This window comes from Giraffa tippelskirchi, chromosome 12, assembly GCF_054371585.1.
Source record: "Giraffa tippelskirchi isolate mGirTip1 chromosome 12, T2T-mGirTip1v1.2.pri, whole genome shotgun sequence".
Taxonomy (NCBI): domain Eukaryota; kingdom Metazoa; phylum Chordata; class Mammalia; order Artiodactyla; family Giraffidae; genus Giraffa; species Giraffa tippelskirchi.
Window position 1 is genome coordinate 94,514,417 of NC_137286.1, and position 21,574 is coordinate 94,535,990.

General features: G+C 39.1%; 1 protein-coding gene across 1 annotated transcript in view; it reads right to left on the minus strand.

Annotated features, from left to right (window-relative positions):
- The window catches only part of FREM2 (FRAS1 related extracellular matrix 2), a 159,164-nt gene that overhangs the window by 25,960 nt on the left and 111,630 nt on the right, over positions 1-21,574 (minus strand). Inside the window, exons 7-15 of the mRNA XM_081547767.1 lie at positions 17,485-17,634; positions 15,371-15,580; positions 13,351-13,548; positions 12,124-12,288; positions 10,977-11,159; positions 7,659-7,789; positions 5,395-5,553; positions 3,409-3,712; positions 887-1,018 (exon numbers count right to left, since the gene is read on the minus strand). Of these exons, the coding sequence (XP_081403893.1) occupies positions 887-1,018; positions 3,409-3,712; positions 5,395-5,553; positions 7,659-7,789; positions 10,977-11,159; positions 12,124-12,288; positions 13,351-13,548; positions 15,371-15,580; positions 17,485-17,634 (1,632 nt within the window). The remainder of the gene's footprint in view (positions 1-886; positions 1,019-3,408; positions 3,713-5,394; positions 5,554-7,658; positions 7,790-10,976; positions 11,160-12,123; positions 12,289-13,350; positions 13,549-15,370; positions 15,581-17,484; positions 17,635-21,574) is intronic.

Sequence of the window (21,574 nt, forward strand, 5' to 3'; positions counted from 1 at the left end):
ACACTTCCCTATCCAGAGAAAATGAACACAAAATTTAACATTGTTAGGGGCATTTTTAATGCCTAAGAAATGTCTTAGTTGTTGCAATAAATATTGGCAGGGATTTATGAGATTCTTGCTATGAAAATGCAATTAGATGTTGAAGGCAGGGATTGAGGTACCATGTGCTTTAATGTAAGTCCAAGTTTAAGAGTTTTGAAGGCACACTCTGCCATTTCATAAAAGATAGCACATCAACCAAAGCTTTGTTTCATTGTGTTGTGGCATGTATGACATTTACCTAATTTTAAATGCTGAAATTGTCAGAAAACATAAAACTGGGCAGACAGATAGCAAAAAACACTCAAAAGAAGCAAGACTTGAAACTTAAGTTGTAAACTGAGCATTTATTGTACGCTTGGTTATTCAGAAAACAGGCAGACCTCAGAGATACTGCAGGTTTGGTTCTAGATCACTGCAATAAAGTGAATATCAAAATGAAGTGAATACCATGAATTTTTTTTGTTTCCCAGTGCAACTATACTGTAAAATGTGTAATAGCGTCATGTCTAAAACACAATGTACCCACCTTCACTGAAAAATATTTTATTGTTGAAAAATGCTAACCATCACCCAAGCCTTCAGTGAATCAAAATCTTTTTGCTGGCGGAGGGTTTGAAATATTGAGAGAATTACCAAAATGTGGCACAGAGATGTGAAGCAGATGCTGTTGGGAAAAATGGTGCCAACAGATAGCTGGAAGCAGGGTTGGCACCCAGCTTCAACTTGTAAAAACCACAGTATCTGTGAAGTGCAATGAAATGAGCTCTGTCTATATTCAGTAAAATAAACCAGGTAAAGAGAAGCCCAAACTATCTCCATGGCTTTGCTTACCCAAGTCACCTACCGTCTATGTGGGGCATTGTGACGGTGAGCTTGATGAGGTTCGTGTACTCTGGGTCCTCAGGGCCCGTGTAGCGCAGTTTAGCTGAGAAGGGCTCTGCTCCCACTATCCCTGGCACTCGGGGCTGGCAAAGACCTAGGGCACAATGAAGACATTTATGCTAAAAGAAGATAACGGTTGACACCTAAAGCGTATACATTTTTAATAGGCATTATTATTTTTCTATGTACTTTAAAATTCTCTGTGGACCAAGGCATTGCTGAGAGTAGATATTATGAGGAATCAAAAGACCACGGTGTGAGAAGTAATTCCAGCAGACAGTTAACGGCTACTTCTTAAGACTTGGAGCACCTTCTAAAGTTTGAGAAAAAATAGTTATTGTTCAATGTGATTTAACATGTGCTGCACATCATCGGTTATGGTCATATTCACAAGATCATTTTAATATAAACAGATACAGTAAAAATGACTGAAAAACAACAGGAGAAAAGTAAGTGTCAGTTCAGTTACTCAGTTGTGCCCGACTCTTTGCGACCCCATGAACTGCGGCACGCCAGGCTTCCCTGTCCATCACCAACTCCCGGAGCTTACTCAAACTCATATCCATAGAGTCGGTGACGCTATCCAACCATCTCATCCTCTGTTGTCCCCTTCTCCTTCTGCCCTCAATCTTTCCCAGCATCAGGGTCTTTTCCAATGAGTCAGTTCTTCGAATGAGGTGGCCAAAGTATTGGAATTTCAGCTTTAGCATCAGTCCTTCCAGTGAATATTCAGGACTGATTTCCTTTAGGATGGACTGGTTGGATCTCCTTGCAGTCCAAGGGACTCTCAAGAGTCTTCTCCAACACTACAGTTCAAAAGGTATTTATAAGAATGTCAACAAAATCAGAATCAGGTCCTAGCATCAGGCATGTCTGTTTTATTAATTAAGGGTGATTCATTTTAAGTCATTGTTTAATTTTTTTAGCACCAACACAATACTTTGGTTTTAAAAGAAACTTAAAAATCATACATTTTAATACTGATAAAAGAATATGTTTACTACATAGTTTATCAATATATATTGATCCTGAATATATAAGGGTGGGAGATGGTCCATGTAACCTTTCTTGCTGCAACAAACATACTCCTGAAGAATTGTACACAAATGGAATTTTTAGAAATAGAATCTTATAAAAGGAGTTATTTTAAAACTCTAGTTTAAAAATTCTGCAGAGTAGAGGGTTAGTTTATAAAGTGAATTTCCTGTCTTTTCAATGTTGTCTCCAGCCACATCTATTTCCCACCTCCACTGTGTCTGGGCTCCAGTCCTGCCTCATCATCAGTCATGGTCATATTCACAAGATTATTTTAATATAAACAGACATAGTAAAAATGATTGAGAAACAACAGGAAAAAAATAACTGTAGCTTAACTAAATGAATGAGATTGTTATCTTAGAATTAAATACTTGACTAGTCATAAAATATACAGTATTTATAATAAAGCTAAAAATGTACTCATTTTAGAAACAAAAACTAGAATCAGAGAATCTTAAAGAGACCAAAATATATAGTTTTCTCTCTATATATGTTTCCTTACAGTATGTACTTCCCTTATTAACTCCCTTGTAATAAGAAAGTATAGACACTCGTACATACATCTGTTCTTGGACTGTCCTTCCCCTCCTGCCCCAGCAAGCTCCTGCTCATCCAACAACCAGCTGGGAGTGCCCTGGCTTCACACCTTCACATGAGCCACCCTGCCCAGATCCAACCCACGTGTACCATCTGCTTCATCTGATCGCCCCTCCTCTCCCTCACATGCTGCCTTATTGCTCTGCTTGCAGTTCCCAGAATACTCTAGGGTTCTTCATGCGTCTGTGAGTCATTGCTTATGCCTCTCCCCCACACCTGTTTTTGAGATTCAGCTTAAGCATCTCCTCTTTGATGAAACCTTTCGTGATCCATTCAGATTAGAACTCATCACTATGACTTTCGCATTTCTGTGCCCTGGTCAGACTAAAATGTTTCTGTCTTCAACTTGAGTGTGAACTCTGGGAGGGCAGGAATCCTGCCTTATTTTTCATACTCCAGCAAAATTGTGACATTTGCGCGGTGATTGAAAAATACATAATGAGTATGTATTTGTTTTCTAATGACTATTTTTGTGAAAATAGATTATCATTTTAAAATACCTATCATTTTAAGAGCAGCAATGGCTCAGATGGTAAAGAATCCTCCTGCACTGCAGGAAACCAGGGTTTGATTCCTGGGTTGGGAAGGTCCTCTGGAGAAGGGAATGGTAACCCGCTCCAGTATTTTTGCTTGGGAAGTCCAATGGACAGAGGAACCTGGTGGGCTACAGTCCATAGGGTTGCAGAGTCGGACACAACTGAGTGACTAACACTTTCACTTTATCATTTAAAATTATCAACGTATCACAGAATACATGGGGCATTTGGAGGAATGAATAACTAGAAATTATACATATATAACATTCCTTGGTATTCCAGCGACCATGATGTGAAAACCTCCAGGTACTACCTTCTTCTCTGCCGATGGTCACAATAGGACTCATCAGCTCCAAGCCTTCACCGCCGTCAGCATTCACAGCTCGAGCCGCACACTGCACTCTGGAGCCAGGCTGGAAGTATATGGAGTCTAAAGTGATCATCTTGGACGAAGTGAAAAAGGTGTCAAAGTCCACTTCTCTCATGGGGCTGGTCACGCCGTCGGGGCCCGCGGGGGCGCTGATCAGCCATCGGTACCGGGTCAAAGTGTCATTGATGTTCTCACTTGTACAAATAGAGCCTGTTTTTTCATAGTCTGAATATTTAGGGTTGCAAGCCTATGGGAAACAAATAACTGTGTTAGGGCCACGGGATAGAACAAGGCGGGAATGATCCCTCTCGAACTCTCTCTAGTATCTTCAGTGCTACTTTTTATTTCCCAGGTCAACAATGCTACTCATGCAACTTTCAAATTCCTATTCCCAGCGATGCCAGCTTTCAGGAAATCTGATCTTGCATTTCAAACAGCTTATGGGGCTTTTCCACCTTTAACTTGATAACTTGAGTAAAAGTGACACTCATTTCATCATCTCTCACATCCTTAGAGTTGTCACATCATCCCTGGAATTTCTCTCTCCCTCACTTCCCCCCTTTTTATTTTATCCCCCATGTCCAGTGGGTCAGTGAACTTGGCTGATTCTTTTTGTGCACTGTCTCTTAAGTTGGTCCCTTTTCCCCATTGTCAGTGCCACCTTTCTATCTAATTCAGAGCCTTTCTAGTCAGGGACCATTGCTGCCATGGTAATACTCCAATACAACCCCTCTGCTTGCATCATTCTTCTGGGCAAGAGCTCCCTGCTACCCAACAAATGAAGTCCATGTTCCTTAATACATTTCAAGACTTCTATTACTTGTACCACATAATCATTTCTTGCCTTGTTAATCAAACACACACTTATTGCACACCTACTATATATAGGTCATTACACCATAAAAATAAGGGGTGGGGGAAGAGTGGGATGAACTGGGAGACATATATACGCTACGTGCATTAGTCACTCAGTTGTGTCTGATTCTTTGCGATCCCATGGACTGTAGCTCGCCAGTCTCCTCTGTCCATGGAATTGTCCAGGCTAGAATATTGGAGTGGGTTGCCATTCCCTTCTCCAGGGGATCTTCCCAACCCAGGGATCAAACCCATATCTCCTGCACTGTAGTAAATTCTTTACTGTCTCAGCCAGCAGAGAAGCCCAGTACATACGCTCCCATGTATAAAGTAGATAGCTAGCGGGAAGCTGCTGTAGAGTGCAGGGATCTCAGCTCAGGGCTCTGTGATGACTTAGAGAAGTGGGAGGGAGGCATAGAGAGAGGAGATACATGTATACAGACACACAGCTGATTCACTTTGTTGTACAGCAGAAACTAACACAACATTGTAAAGCAATATAAAATAAGTAAATGTGTCCCAATTTTTGCTCACAAGGAGCTTATAACTTATAGCAAAGAGATGGTAACTAAAAAAATAATGATAATATGCCATTTGTAATGCGACCACTTCATTCTGGAATGACGTTTCCTTATGTGACTCAAACTAGTGACACTCCATCAGACCATCCCATACCTTCCCTCACAGGTGGAGCTGCTGTTCTATTTCCTAGTTTGCATCATGATAATGCTCATTGTGCCTTACAGAAGAGTGACTGATTCTTACATATTTTTCCTCTTCCTTATTTTTAAATTCCTCGAGCAAAAAGTTTATATCTTATTAATTTTTCTCTCAGTAACAGATCATGAGATACTATGAGATACACACTATGAGCACATCAGTTAGTAAACTTTTGTCAGATGAAGGGAGAAAAACAGGAGCTTCACTTGAGTAATATTTTCCTTTCCAAAGACCAAAGAGTAAATCCTGCAGTATTTTCCCACTTTTATCTCATCATGGCAAAGCCCATACTACCTTGGTTAATGTTCATAACTATTTTAACTATTTTACAATTTTCCTCCATTTCCTACTCACTGTGATACAGACGACAGGATAACCAGACACAGGTCCAGCACTCTCTGTGGCCCTGGAAGTGTCATCATACATCAGTAAGGACACAACTTGAGGGACAGAAGGAAAAGTGACATCAGCCATGCTGTTCATTTCTTCTATATACACAATGGCTTTGGTCGCCTTGAAGGAAAAGATAGTTATCCATGATTATTGAAATATTAGACTCCTGATGCGTCTATTGTGCAGAACAATACAATACTTGGCAAGTACATGGTTTCAATATAATAGCAATTGTCATGCCCAGAGACCCTGCAGTATGACAAGCCCTACGAGGCCCTACGTGGTTTGTTTCTAATGACTCCAGCGTGTGCAAAGGAGGGCACCTGAGTCCAGGGCAGTCTATTGGCCAGTGGTCCACAAAGTATGTGGTTGTAATTTTTTCTCCAAATTTTGTGCTCCAAATGTAAGCACAGATAATGATACTAGCTAAATCTAACTTGATTGTAAAGTGTTGTTGGGGTTGTAAAATGGAAGATGATTGATAAAGTCAGTTAATTAGTAGTGGGAGGAAAGCTGAAAGACACCCTGGGAGAAGGTAGATTCTCGGGGTCATGTGATAGCATGGACCCTGCTGAAGTGGATGGCAGTGCAAAGTGAAGCTTTAGACGAGCAGAAGCACAGCCTGAAACAAAGGCAGAGGGAGACGCTGAGTCACAGACAGAAGAGGGTCCCGTGAACATCTACTGCTGGTAGGGTGATAAGAACACCTTGCTGATAAATTTGCCTTCGCTCCTGAACCATCTTCCAATATCTGATGACACATCACAGTTTCTAAGCCTATACTTACCCGTGTCCTCTTAAAAGAGGCTTTGATCACTTGAAGTCATTTGAGTGAATCTCTGTTCCTCTTACTCAGGAGAGGTTAATACAATGCTCCATAAAAATTAAAGATTCATCTCTTAGGTGATCAAGACTTATATTTGAAAAAGATTTGTTGTCCCTACTTCTTGAATTTTAACTATGACTTGAAAAAAACCAAGGCACTCTAAATACCATCAAGTAGCAAAAATTATAAAATATTAAAAATACCTGTACTTAAGTGAAAAGTATCTTATACTAATAGTGAAATCACTAATATATAAAAGAAATAGAATAAATATAAGCACAGATAATATAAACATTGGCCAGTTCCTTAAATCTTACGATATCACTTATATGTAAAATCTTAAAAAAATGATACAAATGAACTTATTTACAAAAAAGAAATAGATTCACAGATTTAGAGAATGAATTTATGGTTACTAGGGGGGAAGGGTGGTGGGGAGCGATAGAATGGGAGTTTGGGGCTGATATGTACAAACTCCTGTATTTAAAATAGATAAACAACAAAGACCTACTGTATAGCACAGGGAACTTTGCTCAATATTCTGTAATAACCTAAATGGGTAAAGAACTTGAAAAAGAACAGATACACCTATATGCATAACTGAATCACTTTGCTGTAAACCTGGAACTCACACAACATTGTTAAATCAACTATTCTCCCATATAAAATAAAAATTTAAAAATCCTTTAGTTTTAAAAATTAGGTTTAAAGGTCAAAATTCTATGGAAATTATGTTTATCTTGAAGAAAATCTGGTTGATGATACAATATAAAATTAAATGAAAACAGAAAAAAATTGTTAGGACCATAACATTTGGGTCTTTGAGCCTCTGAACATCAATTTAATAGTTATGATGAACAGGTGGAAATTTTGAGGGTTAGAAAACTGCCTCATGGGTTAAAAATGTGTGTTTTAATGAGTTGTGGCACTAAACTATTAGCCTCATCTTTGTGCTGAGACCACAAAGCACAAAGGTTAATCCCAGATTCGATCGTTGTTGACTGAAATGGGAAGGGTAAACTGGGCTGTTGTGGGACTCAGAGACTCTAGTCCTTGACTTCCTACAAACATGATTTTTCAAGAAAGAGACAGGAATCTTTTCTTTGTTTGGCCGTGCCACTTGTCTTGTGGGATCTTAGTTCTCTGACCAGGGATCGAACACAGGTCCTCAGCAGTAAAAGCGTAGAGTCCTTACCATTGAACCACTTGGGAATTTAGGAATTTCTTCATTCTTGTTTTCCAGTGGAAACAACATTTATTTAGGAGGTGAAAAGAGATTATGTGCATCTTTTTTATACAAGTCTAAAGTCCACGACTTAGCTGTACACGTGGGATGTTTACATGCATTTTCCCTGACAAAATGCTGGCTATGACTTTTTATCCATATCTGATTACTTACCTGTGTCTCTGCTACCATATTTTCATCAGGCTTTAGGTGGACAGTGAAGGCCTCTCTCATTTCTCTTACGCCATCGAATATTACTTCAATTTCAACAATATGCTGGGTTTCTCCCTCCTTAAACTCAATTTCTACAAATGCAAAATCACAGGTTTAAATCCTTTACATAGGAATATGAGAAGTTTCCAGTAAGCTTCTTTGACAATGACCCACAATAAGAAATACATTTTATATTGTGGCCCAGTATACTTAGACTATGTAAACATACATCTGTTTGTGTGCACATGTGGGTGTGAATAAAATGAATAAAGTTCTTAAAACATCATCTATTCTTACTATATGCATTGCATGCTAATATTTTTCCATTCCATTTTATCCAGAAGAAAAATCATAAGCTACTAATTTGATTTTTTTGATCCACAGTTTGAAAAAATGCAGATGATGGAATAGACAATTCATAATTCTAATACTGGAACAACCAGACAAACTCACCTTTCATTTCAGAATTTCTACACCAATAGGACGTAAGTCAAATATATGATCATACGGGTATTACTGAGTGTGAATAGTATTTTCACTATGTATGTATCTAGAAAAGCCAGGCATAAAATGGTTGAAATTTTTAACATCATGTCAAATTATATTTTAAAAAGACTTCTTTTGGTTGTTGATGTTAATCTTGGAAATGCAGAAAATTTTCTTAACAAAAGTGTTAATGGTGTTTTTGCTTTCACCCTGTTCCTCCTCACTAAAAATAATTCCTTCATTGTCATGAAAATTAAACCCAATCATGATAACCCTTTTTAAATCATTCATTCTAAAATTCTCAAGATATTAAAAATTAATTGATTTTATTGAACTCATGAATAAGCAGCTGACCAAACTTGGATAAACAACTTTGTGGGTTTTTACAATGCCTTTTGAGAAACTGGTTCAGGAGAAACCAGGAGAAAATAAAGAATATAATGCATAATCATTCTAATCTGAGAAGATGACAGATGCTGCTTTCTAATGTAACTGCAGTATTTGATCATTATAATTCTAAATTAAGAAGTTCTTTAAAATGTGACAGAAGAAAATGTGTCTTCAATGTATCTTTCTTTGCCTACTTCCATCATTATGAAAAAGATTTTTTTCTTTAAAATTGTGTTAGTAAGCCAGACTCATCTTTCAAATTAGTTCAGTTTCTCGGTACAGCCATTTCTCACGTTGGCCTTAACCTGTACTTTGAGTCCATCAGTCTTAGATTTCTCCCACCCTAGGAGGGTTTATGCTTCTTATTTCAGAGGATGAAAACAGCGGGATCACTTCCGGGTCACCAATTTGTTTGGCTTGACCCGTGGTGATGTTGCAATGGAAAGTTAGTTTCCAATCCTTCAATATCCGGGGATTTCTTAAGAAAATACAGATTTTTCATATCTTTTGCACTTTTCTGACTGCAAACGGTCATCTGGCTATGACCATACAAGTTTTGCTCAGCAGGAAACGGACTTTCTGGTTGAAGGACATTTCCATTATTCCATCTTTCCCTCACACCCTCCTTGATCTACTCCTTTTCATTGCTTGTCTTAGCCTTATAAGCATCTGAGTTCTGCAGTGCTGTGAATTATACAAACCCAGTTTCTAAGAAGTCGAAAACTTAAGTATTTATTTTAAAGGCTGAAATTACTGTCTTCTTACATATACGTGCTAAATGATAGTTGTTTCTTCAATCACTTTTTAGTCTTCATCTGCCACTTTAGTCATTTTTTAAAGTTTTTTTTTGATGTGGAACATTTGAAAAATCTTTATTGAATTTGTTATAATATTGCGTCTGTGATGTACTGTTTTTTTTGGCAAAAAGATATGTGGAATCTTAGCTCCCTGATCAGAGATTGAATCTGCACTTCTTGCATTGGAAGGCAAAGTCTTAATCATTGGAATACCAGAAAAGTCCCCAGACATTTTAACACAAAAATATTTCAACTTTTATACTATGTTTAATTTTTTGTTTATTGTAAAGGACTGACCACAATTTGGTCCATAAGAAGATGTTACGTTTCAGGAAAGATTAAATCTTTATTATAAACATTTATAAGTGGCATGCTAATATTTATAGGACAAAAGAGACACGGGTCGATTTAATATTTTATGTTCTCTCTGACTTCATTTGTCAATTTACTATATACATATAATTTTGGTTTTGTTTTAGCAAAAAGAACTGTTTTATTTCTAAGAAAAATATTTTCTGTTAAAGGTTATGTTGTACATATTTAGAAGATGTCTCCTGCATGTAAAACATGCTTATGTTAGAAATACTTATTTCAGATTTTATAATTTCATAGCTGATCAGTTTTTTCCTCTCCTTTTCAGTTTTATGTGATTTATTTCAAATAGATTATCATTCTTTACATAGGAAGTAATATGAGGATAACTTTGAAGCTATATAGTAGTTCATCAAACTTTCACCATATACTCAAAGAAAATACATGCTTCTTTGTAGAAGATGCTATTTTTTCCTACTGTCTCATTAACTCAGTTAATGACTGATTAGTAACTATTAGCCACTTTCTAAACTGTTCTCAAGTTAGCAGACCAAGATGAATGCCTGTAGTCTATGATCTCCAAAAACTGTTGGCCGTGGCAGGTAGAAAACTAGAAACAAAGTGGATAAGGACAACTACAAATAATTCATAAACTTAATTTTGGACATCAATTTATGTCTATTTTGCCAGTAAATAATCCAGAGAGAGAGAGAGAGAATAATTGATTTCTTTTATACTTCTAAAAGTAAATGGTGAAATGATCCAAAAGTTTGAAGAAGAAAAGAGATGGATGAAATGTATTCATGACGAGCTTCTGAAGTCCAGAGAATTCATGGTCTCTGTAGTTGGTCATCTGTCCCCCTTTTCACTGCCTTCCATTAACACAAAATTTTCAAGCTCGATGTTTTGGATTGTTGGTATTCTATAAACTAAAAAAGACTATCTTCTTGACTATGACACACATTTTCCATGTAATAGAATAATCAGGAAATTTATTATTTAATATCAAAAGACCATAATGAAGGTAAAAATTGTTGAAAATGAAAGCAGACTCAAAACATCTAGCAACTTTGCTCAAAATTTCCTTAAACCCTAAGGCATATACTCTGTAAATCAAAAAGGAAATGCCTGGAAATAAATTCCATTGATTTTGTTTTTCTGAAGGAGTTTAACTTAAAGGAGTATGTGTATTTGTATTTCAGGTGAATGGATATTTCTCTTCTTTTCTCAAGGACACCAGTACCAACGCAGTGTGAGCACAACTCATACGGACACACCCTCAGAGCCCCCATACCTTCTGACACAGGGTGATAGTCCTCTCCAGAAGTGGCCGAGCCATCCTTGGTGTGAACTCTCACGATGGAAACTTTTGAAGTGTCTCCTTGGCGAATCACTGGAATTTTTATAACCACTGACTGTCCTGGTTCTTTGGGTTCACTGACACTGAATTTGGTCTCTCCAAATTTAATAATTGTCTCTGAAACAGTAGGAAACATGGGCAAATTAGTTTGTAAAGGGAATGTTTTTTCCTCCATTTATGACAGTTTTTTTTTTTTCCATGTGTGTGCATATTAAGTCGTTTCAGTCATATCCAACTCTTTGGGACCCTATGGACTGCAGCTCGCCGGGCTCCTCTGTCTATGGGATTCCCCAGGCAAGAATACTGGAGCGGGTTGCTATGCCCTTCTTCAGGGGATCTTCCTGACCCAGGGATTGAACCTGCGTCTCCTGCATTGGCAGATGGGTTCTTTACCACTAGTGCCTCCTGGGAAGCCCCTTTTTCATGTGGGAGGAGCTTAATTATATCATATGTTGGGCTTCCCTCTGTCCCCTCACTCAGCATAACTGGTGAGTGTGTCAGGAGAAACTGGGCATGTGTGGCCCAGCTCCTTTCTTGGAAATTAACCAGCCCCCAGAAATCGCATGCTCTGGGCTGTCTCTGTGTGCCAAAAAGTTTTATAGGAGTGGGCCACTGGATTGCAGGAGAGGAGGGAGGAAACTGTTGACCCAGAACTACCTACATTGAAGGCAGGAGGAGGAACAAGTAGGTATGAGTGCTCTGGACTCAGCATTTACATATAAATGATGTTCTTCAACATCAACTTACGGTTTAAATGGTTTACTGCATTCTCCGTTTATCTCAGTCTTTTTCCTATTTCTTTTTTTTAACAATCTTTTTAAAAAGAGTTCTCTTTATTTATTTAGCTGCACCACATGGCATGTGGGATCTCAATTCTCCAAATAGGGTTCGAACCTGCACCATCTGCATTGGAAGGTGGAGACTTAACCACTGTACCGCCTGGGAAGTCTTTTTCCTATTTCTCAACCACTTAAAAAGCCCTAGTCAGGAAGAGGGGGTTATTTTCTGAGCCACCTAAAACTTGAACACAGATGGATTTCAGTTCCCAATTTACAGCTGAGCACAAGACACGGCTTCTTACTATCAGCATCATCTCGGATCCTTATCAGAGTTTCATTTTGTTCCCCAACTGAAGCTCCAAAAGGAGAGTTGCTTTGTGGGGTGCCAAGAACCAGTCGGAGCTCCTCTACCTCCTCGTATAATACATCATTCATCAGTTCCAGAATGCAAGGCTTTTCAATCTCCCCTGGAAAAATAATCATGACCACAGGTCAGTCACATTTCTTAAGCCATAAGGGATACCTCTACAGCTAGAAAGTAAACACCATGAGGGCGGGGATGTTGTTTTGTCCCTTGCTGCATCAATAGTGCAAAGAGCAATGTCTGGCATGTAATAAGACTTTAGTTAATATTTGCCAAATGAACAACGAGGTTTGAACGTATGCAATGACAGGTTCCTATTTGTACAGGGAATTTCTTTTGTCTTTAAGTTTTGTCACTCATCTCTGAAAACAAGGGGAAAAGAGCAAATGGCAATGTTATTTACAAATTTCTAACGTTATAATCAGGATACAAATTTAGCAAATTTGTACCAGTTGGTCATTGTCAATTGGATCACAGTACATGTTTCTTGGACTGTATAGTCCATGGGGTCGCAAAGAGTCAGACACGACTGAGCGACTTTCACTTTTCACATGTTTCTTACACAATTATTGGATCAAAGTAGTCAAGTATTTTAAGACATTGAATCCATATTTAAAATGTGACACCTATTTCTTTTCATGTCTATCATTTGAACACTAAGTCTTTCCCACTATTGTAAAATCTGTACATGCCATTTTCTGCTGAATAAATTTTGAATAAACAATATAGCGAGTGTGCTCAGTAGTGTCTGACTCTTGCGACCCCATGGACTGTAGCCCGCCAGGCTCCTCTGTCCATGGGATTCTCCAGGCAAGAATACTGGAGTGGGTTGCCATTTCCTCCTCCAGGAGGATCTTCCTGATCCAGGGATCAAACTTGTATTTCCTGCACTGGCAGGCAGGTTCTTAACCACTGATCCACCAGGGAAGCCCAAACAATATAGCACATCACTAGAAACTAATCAATACACTGACACAGAAACCAAAGGAAAATGCATTCAACCTGTTAAAATCAACCTCACTTTATTATCATCTAGTGCACATTAAACCATGTCAGAAGCTTGAGGGAATCAACAACTTGTAGTATCAAGTGTCCTTGATAGATACTTCACACCCAAAGCTTGGCTTCTGCAAACTCCAAACAAAAACTTCAAGCTGAAACGTACCAGGGAGGAATGTGATAATGGAGATGTCAGTATTGGGGCGTTCTTCAAAGTCCATCATCACCTGTGCGGAGCCCTGTCGCGTGTAGCATCTCACTGAAGACCTGTATTGGATATCCCCACTCCGGTGGATCATGGTGACTATCTGCCCATCATTTTCATTGCCAGTATATACTCGTTCTTTGAATTGCATCTTAGGTACTGCAGAAAACACAAGAACATAAATATCTGAATCAAAGTGAATAGAAATTTGAGGAAAATGGAATTTCAGAAAACGTGGTTCAGTGGGAAGAATACCAGAACAACAAGAAGAACTGGATCCCAGTCTCTGCTCAGTTATTGGCCAGGATTTTGGGCTTGAGCTAACCACTTAACCCAGAGTTATTTCCTTATCCTTGACATTTTGCTCGGCCTCTTGTGTGGAGTAGTGAGATGCAATGAAATGGAAGAAAGTAGATAAAACCAGAGACTTTAAGATATCTGTATCTATGTACATTGGGCTTCCCTCATAGCTCAGTCAGTAAAGAATCTGCCTGCAATGCAGGAGACCTGGGTTCAATTCCTGGGTTGGGAAGATCCCCTGGAGAAGGAAATGGCAACCCACTCCAGTATTCTTGCCTGGAGAATCCCATGGACAGAAGAGCCTCGTGGGCTACAGTCCATGGGTTTGCAAGAGTTGGACATGACTTAGCAACTAAACCACTACCATCTATATATATTGCTTAATTAAGAGCCTTTCAGAATTTCTTAATATGAAAAACATTAAAGATTGTGTACATAATTACAGGCATAGTTACCTGGACCATAATGGAAAAGATGACAATGACTATAATATGTATATTACATAATACATGTGGAATTGTATTAAGAAGTGTTGGACGCTCAGTCATGTCTGACTCTTTGCGACCCCATGGACTGTAGCCCACCAGGCTTCTCTGTCCATGGGATTCTCTAGGTAAGAATACTAGAGTGGGTTGCCATTCCCTTCTCCAGGGGATCTTCCTAACCCAGGGATCGAACCCTGGTCTCCTGCATTGCAGGCAGATTCTTTACCATCTGAGCCACCAAGGGATATAAAACACAGGTGACACCTATTCCAGGTCAATTAACTATAGATCTCATTGACAATAGGTTAGACTCCTCCAAGTAATGTCAAGATCATCAAGGTAGAAGATTATTCAGAATTTCATTTCGATGAAGAGTCAGAGAGCCTCGCTTTTGGCATATCATTAGGTGTAATTTCAGGACTGTCTGGGTATAAGGAGATAACAGAAAGTGTCTGGTGTTGAAAAGTGGGAAAAGACCATTTATACTCAAGGGTTTGTGCAATCTCACACAGTTGCACCCATCTGTGGGAGGGAGTTCTTGACACACAAGCGAGGTAATGATAACAATCTCACTTTTATTTTAATTTGAAAGGAAGATTAAAAGTTTTTCTTCTGAGACTAATTCTATCAAAACAACCAGAAAACAATCAGGAGAAGAAAGAAAGACTTTGTCAGCTAAGTTATTATTATGGGATGAACTGTCCATCCACTCGCCCCCCACCTTTGCTGCTCCCCGTTCATAGAGTGAAGTCCTAACACACAATACCTGAGAATATGACTTTATGTGGAGACAGGGTCTTTACAGAACTAATGAAGGAAAAATGAGGGCAGCAGCATGGGCCTTAATTCAATATGACCGGCGCCCTTATACAAAAGGGAAATTTAAACACATAGATACACACAGAAGGTGATGTAAAGATACATACGGAAAAGATGGCCTTTCACAAACCGAGAACTGGAACCGATCTTTCCCTCACATCCCTTAGAAAAGGTTGTTGCTGTTATTCAGTCGCTCAGTCATGTCTGACTCTTTGTGACCCCGTGGACTGCCGCACACCAGGCTCCCTGTCCTTCACTATCTCCCGGGGTTTGCTCAAATTCACATCCATATAAAGCCTAGTTTATCATTTTACTTAACATTTATGTAAACTCTAGCCTATGATTTTACTTATCGTCATCAACTAATAAACACTCACAATCTGAGATAGAATCATTTATGGTCACCGTGGCTTTGCTGGGGTCCCCGAGGGCTGCATTCATAGGCATTCGGAGCACCAATTCAAATTGCTCAATACCCTCCAGCACTGGTTGTCCGAGATCATCCAAAATGATAACACGAATGGTTTGCATGTTGACTCCAGGTGCAAAATCTAAATTACGGCTGATTCCCACATAGTCTGTTCCGGCTGTGACAGGAACAAAAGATTTTTTCAGCTGGGGACTGACTAAATGTACACAAAATTACGAGATGCAAAGTATGTATTCAACAGACTTGTTTATAATTCTTTTAAAAATATATTGACTAGCATAACATTACAGAGAAGTATATTTAATGAAATGTAAAAGATTAGCATTTACATTGGTTATTGAGATGGTAGCTAAAAGATCAGGTTCCTAACTCTGTCTTATCTATATCATAGGTTATTTTACTTTTCTGTTATTTTAGCTGTCTGTCTTGTAGTTTATCTATTTTGGAATTCTCAATTAGAGCTAATAAAAATCAGGTCTAAAAATAATCAGCATATCAATCAAATATTTGATCATAAGTTATGAAATATAAACATGGAAATAGTTAACCTTAGTTAAAAAACCATTTTTATTTTCAGAAGATACTATAGAACATGTTATTTAGGTGTGTGATTGCCTGCTGGTTAAAGCAACATATTTCAGATATAAGCTTTTGTCCAACACACTTCACTCATTCCTACCCCTGGCAAAGAGGGCAATCTTTTATTCTCAAAGACATACTTTGTTTTTAGTGTATTATTTTTCAGACTGTGGGGTGCATACTAGTGTTGACACCTTCATATATGTCTAAAATATTTAAGAAACAAAACTTTCTCTTAATCTTTAGGCATGACATCCATGAAGACTAGGAATAGGGGAGACAGTTCAGTATTATCTTTTTGTTTTCATATCTAATGCTCTTCTAACTCTTATTTTGTATCTATTTACCTCTGAATATGCAACTATAATTAAGTACGTGTCTTTAATTTATTTTTTAAAATCTCTATCTCATTGTATTTCCTTTTGTATTTTTCTTGACCTCTGCTTCTTCATCTTTATTCTCATCTCTCTGTTTGATTTGAATTTTCTCTAAAGAAACGACTAATTCGGCTAAACAAAGGTTTATTGGACACAGACCACATTCAAAGCACTGCACTGGTTCTATGACATTTAAAAAGTGAAAACTCAAGGGTGACTTTTAAAATGGAATGGCCACTACTTGCTTTGTGTGATGAGCGTGTGATGTGTGTCTGATGTGTGCATGTGTGTATGAATGAGAAAGAGATAAATTGTACTATTGGTCATTTATTTTTGAAGTGTTTTTATTCATTTATTTATTGGGCTGCACTAGGTCTTAGTTGCAGATCTCATGGTTTCAGCATGTGGGATCTAGTTCCCTGACCAGGGATCAAACTGGACCTCTTGCATTGGGAGCATGGAGTCTTAGGGCCATGCTCTAAGACTGGGCCACGAGGGAAGTCCTTTAATGGTCATTTAAATGAGACAAAGAGAAGGAAATTTCATATCTTATGCTTGTCCTAAGTTTCATGATCAACTTTTTGCAGATGCAGATTTCAGAATCAAAGGGAAGCACGTGTCAGCTAGGACAGATTATATAATGAAGGGTAGAAAAAGTCTTTGGGGCTCAAGTACTTATAGGGATGTTTGTTTAAAATGAAGAGGGAGCTAGGCCAGAGATTCATACCTGCATGATACTTAAATGTCACTAGATTCTGTAAGGGTGGCCTGCAAGATTATTCCTGTTGTGTAAATGACATCATAGGATTCAGCCATGGTAGATTTGCCAAGAGAATCCGTTCGGGCAAAAAAAAGGCATTCAAAGTTAGAGTTCTTGACTTACATGTTTATAACTTAGCTTTTGATGTGTGGCCCTGGGGTGCTTTTTCTCACAATAGTAAACAGAGTGTAAATTTACCTACTATATAGCAATAACTTCAGGAAAAAAGTACATTCAATCAGACTGCTTTAACAGAAGTGAAGCGTTTGGCCTTTAAGGTATTTTGTCATAGGAAGCTGAAAATTGTAGAATAATCAAGAAGAATCATTGTAGGAAACTGCTCACCATCAGCTGAGGGAGGGTCTGTTTTCTGCGATGTCACGGTGACACTAGAAGCCTGGGACAGGTCAGTGCCGCTCCTCCACACCCGCACCTCCACGGAGCCCGCGCTCTCATCCACGGAGTACTCGACGTCACCAAAGTAGAAGACGGGTTCTGTGAAGAAGGATACAGAAACCACTTCTGTCACATTTACTTCTCCACATCAAATTCTACATAAGTAATTACAAAGAATAGTTAGCCTCATCTTATAGACTTCCTTACAAGGTCATATTTTTTCCTTTTAGCAAGATAACACTTCTGTATTTGATTAATTTATTTTGGCCATGCCATGTGGAATGAGAGGCCTAGAACCCTGACCAGGGATCAAACCAGTGCCCTCTGCTTTGGGAGCACTGATTCTTAGCCACTGGACCACCAGGGAGGTCCTGATGACATCTCTTTAATGTCTAGACTTATACAGGGTTTCAGATCAAAACGTCTCTGTTGAAAAACAAAAATACACACAGTAAAGTGTCTAATGGAACTTTTTTGTTGGTTGTTTTTGGGTTTGCTTGTTTGGTTTTTTTGCCCGTGTCTTGCAGCTCGCTGGATCTTAATTCCTAGACCAGGGGTCGAATCAGTGCCCCCTGCAGTGGAAGCTCGGAGTCTTAACCACTGGACTGCCAGTGAAGTCCTTCTAAAGGAACATTCTTATTTTGAGGCATATGAGCTACTTTGTCCCCTGTATGTGGAATTATGAATGGCTCCTAAATGCATTTCCTAAACGTTTAGCTGGTAAAATAGCAACAAAATGAAACAAAACAAATAAGACTGAAATTCTATAAATTTGGCCCGACTGGTCAGAATGTCTCCTACTGAGTTATCACTTTGGAGTGATAACATTATGTGCATAATGACATCTTCTAGTGCACTGAAAGTGAAAGTCACTCAGTCCTGTCTCTTTGTGAACCCATGGACTATACAGTCCATGGAATTCTCCAGGCCAGAATACTGGAGTGGGTAAATGCTCCCTTCTCTAGGGGATCTTCCCAATCCAGGGATTGAACTCAGGTCTCCCGCACTGCAGGCAGATTCTTTACCTGCTGAGCCACCAGGGAAGCCCAAGAATACTGGAGTAGGTAGCCTGTCCCTTCTCCAGAGGATCTTCCTGACCCAGGAATTGAATCGGGGTCGCAGCAATACATGAACCATGAACTTCCAGATGTTCAAGCTGGTTTTAGAAAAGGCAGAGGAACCAGAGATCAAATTGCCAACATTCCCTAGATCATCGAAAAAGCAAGAGAGTTCCAGAAAAACATCTATTTCTGCTTTATTGACTATGCCAAAGCCTTTGACTGTGTGGATTACAATAAACTGTGGAAAATTCTGAAAGAGATGGGAATGCCAGACCACCTAACCTGTGAGAGAGTCATTTCCTAGGCAGGTTGTTAAGAAGTCTAGGGGTCCCCAAGGAGAGAGGGGTCTGGAATTCTCAAGGAGGAAGAAAGGACAAACTTTTTTTTCTTTTCTCTCTACATTCCTTAGGATTATATAACAATAATGTATCCTGCCTGAGGACAGTCTCTGAATTAAACTTTCTGGCTAATTCTGTTATCTTAAAATGTAAATTATGGGAGTAGGTCTGTCTTTACAAGGATTATATAACAATAATATATCCTGCCTGAGGGCAGTCTCTGGATTAAACCTTCTGGCTAATCCTGTTATCTTAAAATATAAATTATGGGAGTAGGTCTGGTGAGGTCTTTACAACCTCCAGACATTCTTTTTGATTCATTGGAGAGTATATAACTCCACTGCTAACACTAGCAAGGGGGTACTCTTTCTGCCCCCTTCTGATGCCTATGTCAGAAGCTTTCTCTTTCTCCTTTATACTTTAATAAAACTTTATTACACAAAAGCTCCAAGCGATGAAGCCTCGTCTCTGGCCCCGGATTGAATCCTTCTCCTCCGGAGGCCAAGAATCCTGGCGTCTTTATGTGGTTCAGCAACAAACCTTTCACCTGCCTCTTAAGAAACCTGTATGCAGGTCAGGAAGCAACAGTTAGAAATAGACATGGAAAAACAGACTGGTTTCAAATTGGGAAAGGAGTACATCAAGGCTGTATATTGTCATCCTGCTTATTTAATGTATATGCAGAGTACATCAGGAGAAACGCTGGGCTGGAGGAAGCACAAGTTGGAATCAAGATTGCTGGGAGAAATATCAATAACCTCAGATATGTGGATGACACCACCGTTATGGCACACCAGGCTTCCCTGTCCTTCACTATCTCTTGGAGTTTGCTCAAACTCATGTCCATTGAGTCGGTGATGCCATTCAAGCATCTCATCCTCTGTTGTCCCCTTCTCCTCCTGCTCTCAATCTTTCCTGCATCTGGTTCTTCTCCAATGAGTTTGCTCTTTGCATTAGGTGGCCAAAGTATTGGAGCTTCAGCTTCAGCATCAGTCTTTTTATTGTAAGTTACCGATAAGGATAAGTCTGCCAAATTCAGACTTAAATTGAAGAAAGTGGGGAAAACCACTAAACCATTCAGGTATGACCTGAATCAAATCCCTTATGATTATACAGTGGAAGTGAGAAATAGATTTAAGGGACTAGATCTGATAGACAGAGTGCCTGATGAACTATGGACAGAGGTTCGTGATATTGTATAGGAGACAAGGATCAAGACCATCCCCAAGAAAAAGAAATGCAAAAAAGCAAAATGGCTGTCTGAGGAGGCCTTACAAATAGCTGGGAAGAGAAGAGAAGCAAAAAGCAAAGGAGAAAAGAAAAGACATTCCCATTTGAATGCAGAGTTCCAAAGAATAGCAAGGAGAGATAAGAAAGCCTTCCTCAGCGATCAATGAGAATAAATAGAGGAAAACAACAGAATGGGAAAGACTAGAGGTCTCTTCAAGAAAATTAGAGATACCAAGGGAACATTTCATGCAAAGATGGGCTCCATAAAGGACAGAAATGGTATAGACCTAACAGAAGCAGAAGATATTAAGAAGAGGTGGCAAGAATACACAGAAGAACTGTACAAAAAGGATCTTCATGACCCAGATCACGATGGTGTGATCACTCACCTAGAGCCAGACATCCTGGAATGTGAAGTCAAGTGGGCCTTAGGAAGCATCACTATGAACAAAGCCACTGGAGGTGATGGAATCCCTGTTGAGCTATTTCAAATCCTAAAAGATGATGCTGTGAAAGTGCTGCATTCAATATGCCAGCAAATTTGGAAAACTCAGCAGTGGCCACAGGACTGGAAAAGGTCAGTTTTCATTCCAATCCCAAAGAAAGGAAATGTCAAAGAATGCTCAAACTACTGCACAATTGCACTCATCTCACACACTAGCAAAGTAATGCTCAAAATTCTCCAAGCCAGGCTTCAGCAATATGTGAACTGTGAACTTCCAGATGTTCAAGCTGGTTTTAGAAAAGGCAGAGGAACCAGAGATCAAATTGCCAACATCTGCTGGATCATCAAAAAAGCAAGAGAGTTCCAGAAAAACATCTATTTCTGCTTTATTGACTATGCCAAAGCCTTTGACTATGTGGATCACAATAAACTGTGGAAAATACTGAAAGAGATGGGAATACCAGACCACCTGACCTGCCTCTTGAGAAATCTGTATGCAGGTCAGGAAGTAACAGTTAGAATTGGACATGGAACAACAGACTGGTTCCAAATAGGAAAAGGAGTACATCAAGGCTGTATATTGTCACCTTGCTTATTTAACGTATATGCAGAGTACATCATGAGACACACTGGGCTGGAGGAAGCACAAGTTGGAATCAAGATTGCCGGGAGAAATATCAACAACCTCAGATATGCAATGACACCACCATTATGGCAGAAAGTGAAGAAGAACTAAAGAGCCTCTTGATGAAAGTGAAAGAGGAGAGTGAAAAAGTTGGCTTAAAGCTCAACATTCAGAAAACTAAGATCATGGCATCCGGTCCCATCACTTCATGGCAAATCGAAGGGGAAACAGTGGAAATGGTGGCTGACTTTATTTTTTTGGGGGGGGCTCCAAAATCACTGCAGATGGTGACTGCAGCCATGAAATTAAAAGACGCTTACTCCTTGGAAGGAAAGTTATG